The sequence below is a fragment of the Branchiostoma floridae genome, chromosome 9, assembly GCF_000003815.2.
Source record: "Branchiostoma floridae strain S238N-H82 chromosome 9, Bfl_VNyyK, whole genome shotgun sequence".
Classification (NCBI taxonomy): domain Eukaryota; kingdom Metazoa; phylum Chordata; class Leptocardii; order Amphioxiformes; family Branchiostomatidae; genus Branchiostoma; species Branchiostoma floridae.
This window is the reverse complement of record NC_049987.1, coordinates 2,717,589-2,730,088: the sequence shown is the minus strand read 5'-3', so window position 1 is coordinate 2,730,088 and position 12,500 is coordinate 2,717,589. Positions and strand designations below refer to the sequence as shown.

Sequence of the window (12,500 nt, the reverse complement as noted above, 5' to 3'; positions counted from 1 at the left end):
CTGGATATATAACCTCCAACAGGGGGCAAATCGGAAATTTGCATAGAATCTATCCCGCGTTGCGTTCACACTCGCGATTTCAGCCAAGCGGCTTGTTCACAAGTGTCTCAAACTACCTCTCAGGGAAGGATTGAAAACGAGCCGGATCGGTGAAAATCCAAGCCGCTTGGAGCGTTCACACTCAAGAAAACGATCCGGATCAAGCGGCTTCGACGTTGAAGCCGCTTCATTTTTTTGAGTGTGAACGGGGTCTAAGCGTTCGGCGGTTAACAGTCCCTCGACCCCATGCAAAAGAGGAGTATCAGGTTTAGAAATTTTAACCTTTGACCTGATTCAATCCACTTACCGCCATTTACTTGTGTGAAAGATATCCTTGAATCTGAAGCTATTTTGAGCCTTCAGCTAGGATTCACATTACAACAGGCGCATCATAATCCTACAGGTAAAATATTTATGCATGCGCATGGGTTGCTTTTTTAGATTTGTTTTTTTTTTAGGGAGGGTGGGGCGAACCGAAGAGGGTGGGGGAGGGGGGCGACTGGCATATAAGAAATTTAGAAATTTGATATTGGATCCAAACATGAATCAATTTTTACGGAACTCTACCAAGAGGCAAGAGAAACAGTGTAGATATCACGTTTAGGTTGGCATGGCTAAAACCATGCAGCAATTATTACATGTTATTTACTGAAGATGGTATGCAGGTATGCAGGTATGTTACATTATATTAAATTTAGTGATGACTGCTACACATGTAACGTTATGTCTTTATTTAATATTTTTTTCTCTCAATCTCAACAAACACCATTGGTTTGCACATGTATTGCCTTCCATAAACCATCTGTTTCAACTTTCTTGAGGGTAAATTGGGATATTCCACCCACTCCACCATTTTCTTTCTCCCAGTGGTCTCAAATTTACAAGTAAGATATTCTTCGCAGTTGTTTCTTCGTCTTCTTTTGGTAGGGCTGCCGTCCCATGTTCTGTATCTGTATCTGTATCTATATAGCCGGTATAACCGCCCTTCGGCGTAATGTTCTGTTCTCTCCCATTCGAAGAATATGTCTGATTTGTTTTAACTTCTATGGTAGACCTCATTGTTTGCTATTCTTTCTCTGTATGACTATGACTAGTATGAAATGCCCAGTATATTTATTCTGACACATCTTATGTGGAAGGCATGCAGACATATGATATGCTGCATATCTGCCAAATTTTGCTCCCATACTACAAATTGGCATCAGTTGATGGTTTGTTTTATGTTTTAGTTTGCAGGATGTCCGTATTGGAACAGCAGGGAGCAGACTCACTGCACCAAGTGAAGTTGCAGATGTACTGCAGACTATGCGGGGAATACAAAAAGGGAATGTGCAGCAACAAGTTCCGATTCCAGGCCGATCTGCAAAGGTACCTCAGTCTAGATGTGTGTCCTGATGCCCCCTCAGTCCACCCAGGCAAAATCTGTACTGGCTGCATGGCCTACCTGAAGAGGCTGAAGGTCTACTACAGGAGAACCAGATCATTAAAAGAACCAAGGAAGACTGCAGTGTTCAAACCCCACTCCTCACCATGCAGGATCTGTGACTCCACACACAGTGAAAGCCCATGTAAGAGAAGTTGTCCCTCTGAGTTCCCTGCACCAGGGCCACGTACACTCCCATCTGGAGCACAGTCCGACGATGAAGTCAAGGCAAAGCAGATGCGGCGATCGTCAGCAGATAACTTTGAAGGAGACAAGTGGCCAACTGTACTGGACTCAGGCCCTGCCTACCATCCTGAGCCATCACCACCATCCACCAGTCGTGGGGAGCCCTCCAATGCAAGTTTAGTGGTACCTCACACTGACCAATCTTATATCACCAAGTCAACATCAGCGCCATCCACCAGTACCTTTAGTGAGCCAGTGCCATCTTCCAGTGGTGGCAAGCCCTCCAGTGCAACTCAAGCCATAACACATGCTGAGTCAGCATTGCTGACCACTCTTGTATTGAGTCAGAGCCAGTTAAGTCAACCAGTAGTTTCATCCAGTGATGGTGAGCCCTCTAGTACAAGTAAAGCTGTATCACACCTCGGTGCCTCTCACTTTTCTAAGCCAACGCAGTCAAACAGTCTTGGGAAGTGCCCAAGTGCGGGTGAAGCTCTATCACCTGCTGACTCGCACATTATGCAGTCAACAGTGTCAAACAGTCAAGGCAAGCCATCCAGCACAACTAATGCTGTATCACACGCAGGTACCTCACACCATCCTGCTCCAAGCTCAACACAGTCAACCAGTCATGGCGAGCCCTCCAGCACAAGCAAGCCGTCTGAGGCAGAGACAATAACTATTAATATGATCAAGTGCAATAGCACACCGCTCTACAAATTTGTTAGTAAGACCCAGGCAAATGTGTTTTTATGTGCAAAAGGCACCGGTGTTGCCTGCAATCCTAGACTAACCCCCTGCGGACACCTTTTCTGTTATGATTGCATCCGGGCTTCGCTAGCAAGTGCTAACAGGTGTCCGAAGTGTCAGAGAACAATCTATGCAAACCAGCTGAGAGCTTTAGATGATTGTTTAGTCACTCTGTATTATAATCTGAAAGTTTCATGTATGTATGGCGAGAAAGGATGTGTGCAGAATGTTGTGCTGCGCGACTTAAAAAAACACGAAGAGAAGTGCAGTTTTCGGCGGGACTTAGAGATATGTGAAGAAGAGCACAGTTTGCCACATGACTCAGAGACACACACAGACAAACGCCGGTGTCGTGGAAAGGGGAAAGCAAAAGTGCCACTCTCTAAATGTTCTAGTCAATATGCCAAACGACAGCGACTGCCGTATATCATCTCCTCAGTTGATAGGTTTTGCTCTGATCATCTAGAGGATAAGAAGGATGTTTTGTTCTTCATGCTACTAAACCATCTTCGGGAGACACATGATAAAAGGTCATCTAATTTATATAATATGTGGATGGCCGGTGATGTTGATATAGAAGATGAGGCTCCTCCAGTTCCAAGAAACCAGACCTGTGGCATTTGTCATGAAGCTGGTCACAACAGGAAAACCTGTCCAAACACGTGAGCACAGAAAGTAACTTTGCGGTTTAGTTTCAATGATATTTGATGAAAGTCATGGACAATGGATGATTGTTTGGACATCAAGGCTGAGACTTAGTCTTCTGTAAGAAATCAGGTATCTGGAATTTGCCATGAAGCTGGGAACAGCCGAAAAAACTGAACAAAGACTTGAGTAGAGAAAGTACCTTTCTACATGTTATACATTTGTATTATTTACTAAGCTTACTTCATATTTGATGTTACATTCTATATAGATATAGATTTATTGCCATTGCAAGGAAAGGTGTACCTAGATATGACAGACATTGTATTTGAATTCAATGTTCAAAATAAGAAGACTTTGCGAGATAAGTCTGTAAGCAGCAACACCTGTGCTGCAGAGAAACAGAAACCAGTTAGAGTTACCCTAAAGAAGGTAACAGATTGTCACTGAAACGTTGGTTGAGTAAAACACTTGGTTCTGTACAAATGATCTTGTTCTTAACTTGAAAGTTTATCTGTGAACAGCACCAGTCTTTGTCTTCGCCTTACAACCATCCCTGAACAGAGACGGCGGGCGTCATAGACTTCCTGCACTCTATAATCCATTGCTCACTGAGTCACGTGTTCTATCTGCATAACGTGACGTCACGACAGCAGTGGATTATTCATTCTTGACAAAGACTGGTGCTGTTCAGTCGAAAATTTGCGTAAGTCCAATTTTTGTGTTAGATTTTACACTTCAACTAGTTCAAGAAAGGATATTGACTGTTGTTTCTTCGTGACTTGGCTACTTTTCACGAAGAAATTCACGAAATTGACTTTTCATTGAAAGTTTATCTTTGTTGGTAGAAATCATTATAAGGTTGAACTGACCAAAATTGGACTTACCCAAATTTGGGGGGATGTCCAACTCTAGCCTTCGTCAATGAACAAGTAGTCAATCGTTTTTGTGAAGTCTACTTAATAGATAGATCACATGAGCGTGTGAGCAGTATATTAAGTTGTTTTGGCAATGCATAGTCAAAATTTTCATATTTTACATTTCTTACATTCCTTATCACGCCAATGACGAATGCTTACATGTCATTATGCTACTTTAAACAAGGAGCTTTTGCTTTAAAGCAGTCCTAAACTGCAAAAGAGTATGTTATTTTCCGATAGATTATTGTTTGGAAGTTAAATTAAACATGCATGCTACTTCACATTATACGATAGAATACTCACTAGTCTTGCGTACCTCAAAAAGCATTTAATATTCTGTTAAACTCCCCAAGTGCTCTTAAATTCAATTAAGTAAGCTCAGCTTATGGCCTAAATGCAATGTGTCCGACATGTTGGGTGAGAAAAGTTGGGTTGCAAAACCAATTTGATGGGCGATATCGATGTTAAAGACTCGTCTTGTTTTATGTTTGATGTCTTGTGAACAATTCACCGTCTTAGAGTACACATCGCCCCTCATTTATGCCGAAAACTACATGTGTAGTCACGATGAAGGAAGCTCTACGCGTAAAGGAAATACATGGGTAGGGTATGAATGGGTTTAGTTATATTTACAAACACACCTCGTGTAATTCATCACAAGTGAAATTCTGCAAAAAGGTGGCTGATTGTGAATCCATTGATGCCCATTCTATTGAAAATTAACACCCCTTCTGGGGTTTAGGATCCCTTTTAAGGTTCTGTAGCATTTACTAATTAATGGAATTTACATGCGAATTTCTATTATTCACATAAAATTTACATGTTATGATCGGCATAATATGAACAAGAACATAACATAAAACAAGGACACATATCATTTACCAGTAAAATTTTATTTTAGCTTTTCATTCGCTGATTACGTCACACTGACTTAATTTTATGGCTGGCATCCTTGCGCACATTGGTTTTCACCTGCTTTAAAAAAAACTGTAGCCAGATGTCACCCAAAAGCATCCTATAGTCAATCTCGATTTTATGCTTGTGCTTGCAAGAGGACCTGAGCTCAAGGGTATCATAAGGAGGTCTGTGCATGGGGCCACAGCGCCATCTTTGTATCTCCCCCGCAAAAGTTTTTAGTAGAATTTATTCAGCTCCTGATGTTACAGAACTTAAACGAATGATCGATAATGATACTTCGATGTTCACATGTTACTTACGAATCAGGCCCAAAATGCCTTTTGCGTGATGATGTAAAATGATGGGATTAAGTCTCAGTTGTTTGAAACTTTATTCGAAAATCCATTAGTGACGTGCCCTAGGGCACGCCACTAATCTTCCTGGACTTCATACATATACACAGATAACACATACAGTGGACAATATTTACAAACATAGTTAAAAACAGTCATGATTTATACACAATACGCAAGTTATGGAACAGCCAAGATCATTTTTCCATACAGGAGACCAGGTCACAGAGACCAGTTTTGAAGGACCTTGAAGATAGGGCGGACTGTAGTGCTATAGGTAGCCGATTCCACATTGATGTTGCTCTATACTTGAAAGTTCTTTTTAAGGAGTTTGTTCTAGGTTTGTCCAACTTGAAAGTTCTACCTGAAGCAAAACGAGTACTGTAATTGTGATGTTTCTTAACAAAAGACAGTTTACTGCTGAGACAGACAGGTTCATTAGTCAACACAATTCTCCTGAAAGTAGTCATAGTGTTCAACAACAATCTAGTGTTCACAGATTTCCATTTTGGTCTTATCTGGAGGAGACGATTAGCCTTATTCTGTACTCGCTGTAGAAGATTTAAGTTCCTCTTTGTTGTGCAAGACCACACTGGGCTACAGTAGTCAATATGAGACAATACCAGACATTCAATTACTATGTTTAACAATTTCTGATCCATAAACTTAGCACATCTTTTAACCATCCCCAGAGACCTGGCCATTTTCTTTGAGGTAGATTTTGTTTGAGAGTTCCAAGTGAGACACTCGTCAATGGTTGTGCCTAGCAGTTTTACTTCTGTAACTTGATCTATGCTTTTACCGTCAACAGTCAAGGCAAGTTTGGGCCTTTTTGACATTTTAGGTTTACTTCCGAGAACTATGCATTTTGTCTTTGATGCGTTCAGGAAAAGCTGGTTCATTCTTACCCAGTTGCAGATATTGTTCACTTCTGTTTGTAAATTACTGGAGATTGTCTCAATTGCAGGGTCACAGGTGTAGGCTGAGGTGTCGTCAGCATACATATCTGCTGTGGCTTGACTTACAGCAAGTGGCAAATCATTTGTGTAGATGGTGAATATGAGGGGCCCCAAACAACTCCCCTGGGGAACACCACAGGGTAGTTCCAAGAAGGAGGAGTTAGTGCCATTAATGTGGACACATTGTTGCCTTCCTGTCAAATAACTTGCCATCCATGTAGTTGTAGATTCGCTAAAGCCATAGCAGCCAAGTTTCTGGAGTAGACGGCTGTGATCAACAAGATCAAATGCTGCCGAGAAATCCAGAAAAATGGCGCCTACTAGACTTCCCTGATCTATACTTTGATACCAGTCATCTACCATGTGTAGCAGTGCCGTACAAGTTGAATGGTTTTTCCTGTATGCATGCTGGTGATTAGACATAAGTGAGTTCTGTTGGAAATAATCTGACACCTGAATACTAACAATACGTTCCATTATCTTGCTAGTAGCAGGAAGAAGGCTAATAGGCCTACTGTTAATTGCACCACAGAAGGGAGCTGTTGCTGACTTGGGAATGGGCACTACCTTAGCCTTCTTCCATTCCCTAGGGAAGACTGAGGTAGCAAAAGACAAGTTAATGATATAGCAAAGAGGAGTGGACACTAGCTCTGCTGCAAGTCTCAGGAGTTTATTATCCATGTTGTCCAGCCCAGCTGCTGTTCCCTCTGGCAAGTCTATAAGGAGCTTGTACACCTCCTCTCTTCTTACTTGCTGAAAAGCAAAACTGCAGTCCTTGTCAGCCATGATGTTTTCTTCGATCAGGTGTAGCAAGGTGTCATTACTTTGTTGATGCATGTCTTGCCGCAAGATGTTTACTTTGTTCAGGAAATAGTTGTTGAAGTGTTCAGCAATATCCTTTGCTTTAACAAGGTAAATGCCATCCTGTTCAACTACACCAGTCGACCGTTTAGATCCTTTGCCCAGGATCCCGTTTAAGGTTTTCCACATTGCTTTAGGGTCATCTTTACTCTCTTCTAGCTTTGTTTTGTGGAATGCAGCCTTATTTTTCCTGTTTAGATTCACGACTGTGTTTCGGAGTTTCTTGTAAACCTCGAAGTCAGACTGGAGACCCGAGGCAACCGATTCTCTCTTAGTCTCATCCCTAAGACACATCAGTTCCCTGAGCTCATCGTCCAGCCATGCCACTGGGTTTGACTTCACTGCTCGTTTACTCATAGGAGCGTGTTGATCAGCTATATCATTAAACATGACTGTGAAGAGGTGAAGTGCATCATTGACGTTTGATTCCTCCAGCACAAGATGCCACGGTACCATTTCTGCATCCTTCAGAAAATCTTCAGGGCAGAAATCCCGGTAAGTTCGCTTGAATACTACCATTGCCTGTGTTTTAGGGACTTTGGTTTTCCTTGTAATGTAGACTATGTTGTGGTCTGAGAAGCCTACAGGAACAGATCTAGCTGGAGTGCATCTGTCCTTACAATTTGTGAAAACCAAATCAATACAGGTTGCAGTCCGATGGTTGTTTTTGTTTACACTGATCCTTGTGGGAGCATTCACCACTTGAAACAAGTTGCAACTTGTCACTACTTCCGTTAAGTGGTTCCTCATGTGACAAGTTTGATTTAACCAGTCTATGTTCATATCGCCCATCACAAAGACCTCTGAGCGGGTGTCAGTAGCTTTGTCAATGGATGCTAGGATTTCACTGAGATGATCCAGTCCTGTTCTAGGCGGTCTGTATATGCAACTAAGTAGTATTGGTTTTGTTTGTGGCAAACATACCTCAATCCAAAGCATTTCGATGTTTTCTTTCTCCAGGTCTGTCCTATGCCTCCATGGCAGTCCCTCTCGAATCAGAAAAGCTACTCCTCCTCCGTTCCTGTTCCTGTCTTTCCTCAGAACTGTCCAGCAGTCTGTTTCCAGTTCCTGATCACTAATAGTTGGATCCAGGTGCGTTTCGGAAAGTCCGACAACATGGATATTGTTGCCATCGAGTAACTCTTTCAAATCCTGGGTCTTGTTACGCCAGCTACAGATGTTCAAGTGTCCCAGATGCAGTCCCTTCGGTGGGAGGTGGAGATTTGTTGGACCCGGGTTGATGTGTATATCCCCGCAGAGAAGGAGAAGAATACAGATCTTGAACAGTTCCATTTTGCGTTTTCTTACTGGTCAGGCCTTAAAGGTCACGTTGAATATTATCAATCAAAGAAAACGTTGGTAAAATGATAATAAAACAGCGTGGATTCCTCTTCCCACCCTGGATGCTGGGTGGGAGGGGGGCAGCGTAATGTGGGCACAGAACCTGAGTTCAAACTATCTAACAAAACGAAAATCATAAAATGAACATAGGAAAACTTGAAACCCTGTCTAGAGTTTAAACATGCGTGAGTACAGACCTACAGGGGCTACCCTGGCTGAGGATGCTGATAGATACAAACTTCCGTGTAGCGTCACATTCTAGCTACGTGTTAATCATCCAGATGGCGTCTCTATCATGGGGAGGGCAGCTGTCACTTCCGGGGTTCAAACTCTCGCAACTAGAGTCACACGAGGTCGACCCAAATATGGCATAATTACTGTTTTCTTTCTTGTCAGTCACCATGCTCGACGTCACCGGAAGTACGAATCCTTGATATCTAGTTCACGTACATTTTCGGACGAGTCTGGATACACCAGGGCAGCAGTATCCTACATATAGACCCCAAAAGTCCTGGCTAAACCGTTTCCATAATCTTCCCATTCTGGCGAAGGCAATTAGTAGCCAGCTCCAGGCCACCGTAACCCTAATCTAGATATCTGCAAATTGCAGTGCCACTCCCCTTGTATTTCCTGTTTGGCAACTTTTTGAATCGCGATGTGTTGGCGGCAGACATGTTTGGGGGCTACCTTGGTTTTTCGGAGAAAATACTTCGCAAGCGCTGGGTTCAATAAACGTCACATAGTCTTGACAGTTGCTGGTGCTTCGCATTAGACCATCGCTTAAAAACACGTTTGTATCCTCTACTTCTGTGCAAGTTTGAAACCACTGGAAGACAGCACAACAGACATAACCCTACAACACCTTCGTACAGCAATGGCTGCCGTCAGCACATCAAATCCCCTCGACTCTGCGGTTTAAAGTTTTGGCATCAGGCACGACGTCTTGGTTCTGACAGAGAAATGAGGAGAGTGGGCTGGTATGCCTCTGTGCGACTATTTTACAGGATCAAGGACAGCCTTGCCTTCGTAAGGAGTGAACTTTCTTTGTGTGCCCTGTACAATTTATTAGTGTAGTGTAGCAAATGTAACGTTACAATGTAGCATTTGTACAATTGAATAGGTAGCAAAGATGTTGACATGTCATGGGATTCTGTTTGATACTACTCAGAGAAAGAGTCACACAATGCATGACTGTTGAATTCTATGGGCGATGATTCCATGTTGTTTTTAATATGCAGTTCGTACTTCAGCATATCTGTATCAGCATTCCGCAAGATTCATAAAATTGTCCCCTGCAACAAGCATTTAAGTTTCACGTTATAGTAGGTTAGCCTATTTTACAATTCTAACCTGATTTAACACGATTTTGAGTAAGTTGCGTAAGATCAAACACTAGCCTGGGATCCAGTCTTGTTCGCTTTAATAGTCCACTCACGAAGGTGTCTGCACTCGCGGTGTAGCGAGCTTCCTTCGGGAGCGGACTATTAAAGCGAACAAGACTGGACTCCAGGCTAATCAAATACAAGGTCTCACCAAGGACATTATATATACAAAGATGATGTCTTTGGCCTGAAGATGTAAATACGGTTCAAACTACCTTACAGATCACTTCGTTACGTCATCTCCTGTTGGGCTGTATGGTCCTGCTGTTGACCCTGTCCACTTACCTGCTGTTGGTCATAGAGGAGAAATACGAAGAATGGCAAAAGCCGTTGAGAGCGATACGAAACTTGGCTGATGAATCTCTTCGGAACAACCATCCGACAATGGAAAAACACAAGGAAGGGTAATAGAGTTTTAATTTCCTGCTATTGCATGCACTACAATGCATTTTTGTTTTCATTTTGTTACATTGTACTATAATATGTGGTAAGGGACATACAGAATCAGCCTAGATACATCATCACCATCATCATGACGCAGCCTAGATGCATTCCAACATTTTTCTTTCGTGCGTGGATATCACCAGTAACGACTTTGACATATAGTTTACGGAAAACCACAAAGGCATTGATTTTGCATAAACTATTTTTGTTTCGTTTCTTTTTAGGTTGAGTCAAACCATTAAACGACTTGAATCTCCTACGCAGAGCCGAACCCAGGGACGATACATTCCCGAATGACAGCCACCTACCTGTGAACCACAGCAAAATGTCGCTTTCGTAAAAGTTCACAAGGCAGGATCCACTACAGTTCAGAGTGTCTTCCTTCGCTATGGCTACTCCCACAACCTGACCGTAATGCTACCTGGAGGTAGAAACCCTGCGTCTTTCTCATGGCCCAACAACCCCTCCCCTGGGGACGCCTATCCCGTGAGTGGTGGGGTGTACAACATCCTCACCCATCACGCCAGGTACCATCCAGAAACTATCCAGGCGAGGATGCCTCCCGACACGTTTCGTGTCGCCATCATGAGACATCCCCTCGACCACCTGAAGTCTATGTTCAATTACAAACACTTGAACACTAAATACAAGCTTGACTCATTGAACCCGATTCAGATCTTCCTCGAAAACGTTACCAACTACGCAGAAACCGACATGTACAACAAATTCTACAACGGACACTGGCCGACCAAAAATTTCCAATCCTACGTATTAGGCTTCGATCATTTAAGGGATGTTGGTGATGAGGAAACAGAACAGCATTTTCGAGAGGTAACAAAAGACGTTCCGTTTGTCCTTATTCTTGAACATCTGGATGAATCCCTTGTTGTCCTGAAGCGGACGCTTTGTTGGTCTGTAACGGACATTCTCTACGATTGGACGGCGAGAAACTACCGAAAATTCTACTACAAGTCATCTAGTTTGAGCCAGCTGGCTATGGAGAACCATCGCAAGTGGAGTTCCATAGACTACACGCTGTACGAACACTACAACAGAACGCTATGGGAGGAAGTCGCAAAGGGCGGGGAAGACTTCGCGTTGGAGCTTGAACACTTTCGCACGATGAACAGTAATGTGAACGAACATTGTAGGATCGATCCTAAAGGTAGCAAGAGTTTTACGGCAACAAGGTGGAGTAAGGCATGGACGGTAGATGCTGAATTTTGTAAGCAACTAAGGCATGATCGGTATATTTGGGACGGGAAACTGGCAATGAGACAAAATGGAAAGTTACGTAGAGAAAGACTCGGTCCATAGCTATGATTATTAGTTATATAATGTGTACATTGGTATGTTCCATTTCTACAACTGCATGAAAAGCCGAGTTTACGGGGAAGAAACTCCTGGGCATGCACCCAGAAACTCGAAATGTTCGGACATTCACGGGACGTATCGAATCGGACACGCTGCCTGTCAGGGCATTTGGCACGCCCGAGGATGCACGGAAACGAAGCCTGGGACGTGTCTAAGGCCCGTGCGTTCCCGCGCATTTAGCCGTAATACTTCTCTATATGCCCGGACACCCGAGACGTGTGCCGCGGCGCACGGATGCTCTGTGCACCTAATTATCTGCCTCGGCCCTCGACTAGAGCGCGTTCATGACACCCTTTGTCATGAAAATCAGACTGTTAGAGTGTTAATTTTACCACCCCTCCCTACCTAGGATCCCCCATCCCCATGTAGCCTCTATAAGTTTCCTTTATTCTTTCAAAATGTGAATTATTGGACTGCTCCTGGTGTGCTCCTCCATATGCACTTGGTAATGAAGCCGTCGCTCTTTTGGCTTTCAAATACGTGTCGGTCTGCTGCCATAGGTCACTAGCGTTCAGGTCTTCACCATGTTCATAAGCAGTCGCCCACCTGTATAGTCGCTTCCAATTTGATGACATACCTCCTGCAGATCTCTTGATTTCTGCATTCCTGCTCTCACAAATTCTGTTGTCCAGGCGGTCTTCTACACAAACCGATGCTACTCAGCACCACGGGCATAACAGTAGTATCCAACCCATCGTGAAACGGCGGACTTGAGATTTAAGCTAGCCTTTCTCGCGTACGACGTAGTGAGAAAGTCAAACCACACAAAACAACAGCTGGGCTCTTCGGGGCACCGGTTGTTACCCTTCTAAACAGAACTAGGTCCCATGGCGTTGGTAGTTGGATGCCATTCCACAGCGAGATGGTGCCCGGTCTTGACGTGGAGAATTTCCAAGCTCTCGTTGTTCACTGGCGCCGTCTGACGTGCA

General features: G+C 43.4%; 2 protein-coding genes across 2 annotated transcripts; both read left to right on the top strand.

The window, feature by feature from the left end:
- The first annotated feature begins 303 nt into the window (after positions 1 to 303).
- On the top strand, positions 304 to 3,529 carry LOC118423573. Its single transcript, XM_035831778.1, has 2 exons — positions 304 to 442; positions 1,269 to 3,529. Exon 2 carries the CDS (start codon positions 1,277 to 1,279, stop codon positions 3,059 to 3,061), a length of 1,785 nt encoding a protein of 594 aa, XP_035687671.1. The 5' UTR covers positions 304 to 442; positions 1,269 to 1,276; the 3' UTR covers positions 3,062 to 3,529.
- Positions 3,530 to 9,014: 5,485 nt separating this feature from the next.
- LOC118423670 (galactosylceramide sulfotransferase-like) lies at positions 9,015 to 12,494 on the top strand. Its single transcript, XM_035831905.1, has 3 exons — positions 9,015 to 9,397; positions 9,976 to 10,157; positions 10,422 to 12,494. The coding sequence occupies exon 3, from the start codon at positions 10,612 to 10,614 to the stop codon at positions 11,512 to 11,514; it is 903 nt and encodes a 300-aa protein (XP_035687798.1). The 5' UTR covers positions 9,015 to 9,397; positions 9,976 to 10,157; positions 10,422 to 10,611; the 3' UTR covers positions 11,515 to 12,494.
- Positions 12,495 to 12,500: the final 6 nt, after the last annotated feature.

What these genes read in the sequence shown, in the direction of transcription:
- LOC118423670 (XM_035831905.1), top strand. Translation starts at nt 10,612, where the DNA reads ATGCTACCTGGAGGTAGAAACCCTGCGTCTTTCTCATGGCCCAACAAC.
- LOC118423573 (XM_035831778.1), top strand. Translation starts at nt 1,277, where the DNA reads ATGTCCGTATTGGAACAGCAGGGAGCAGACTCACTGCACCAAGTGAAG.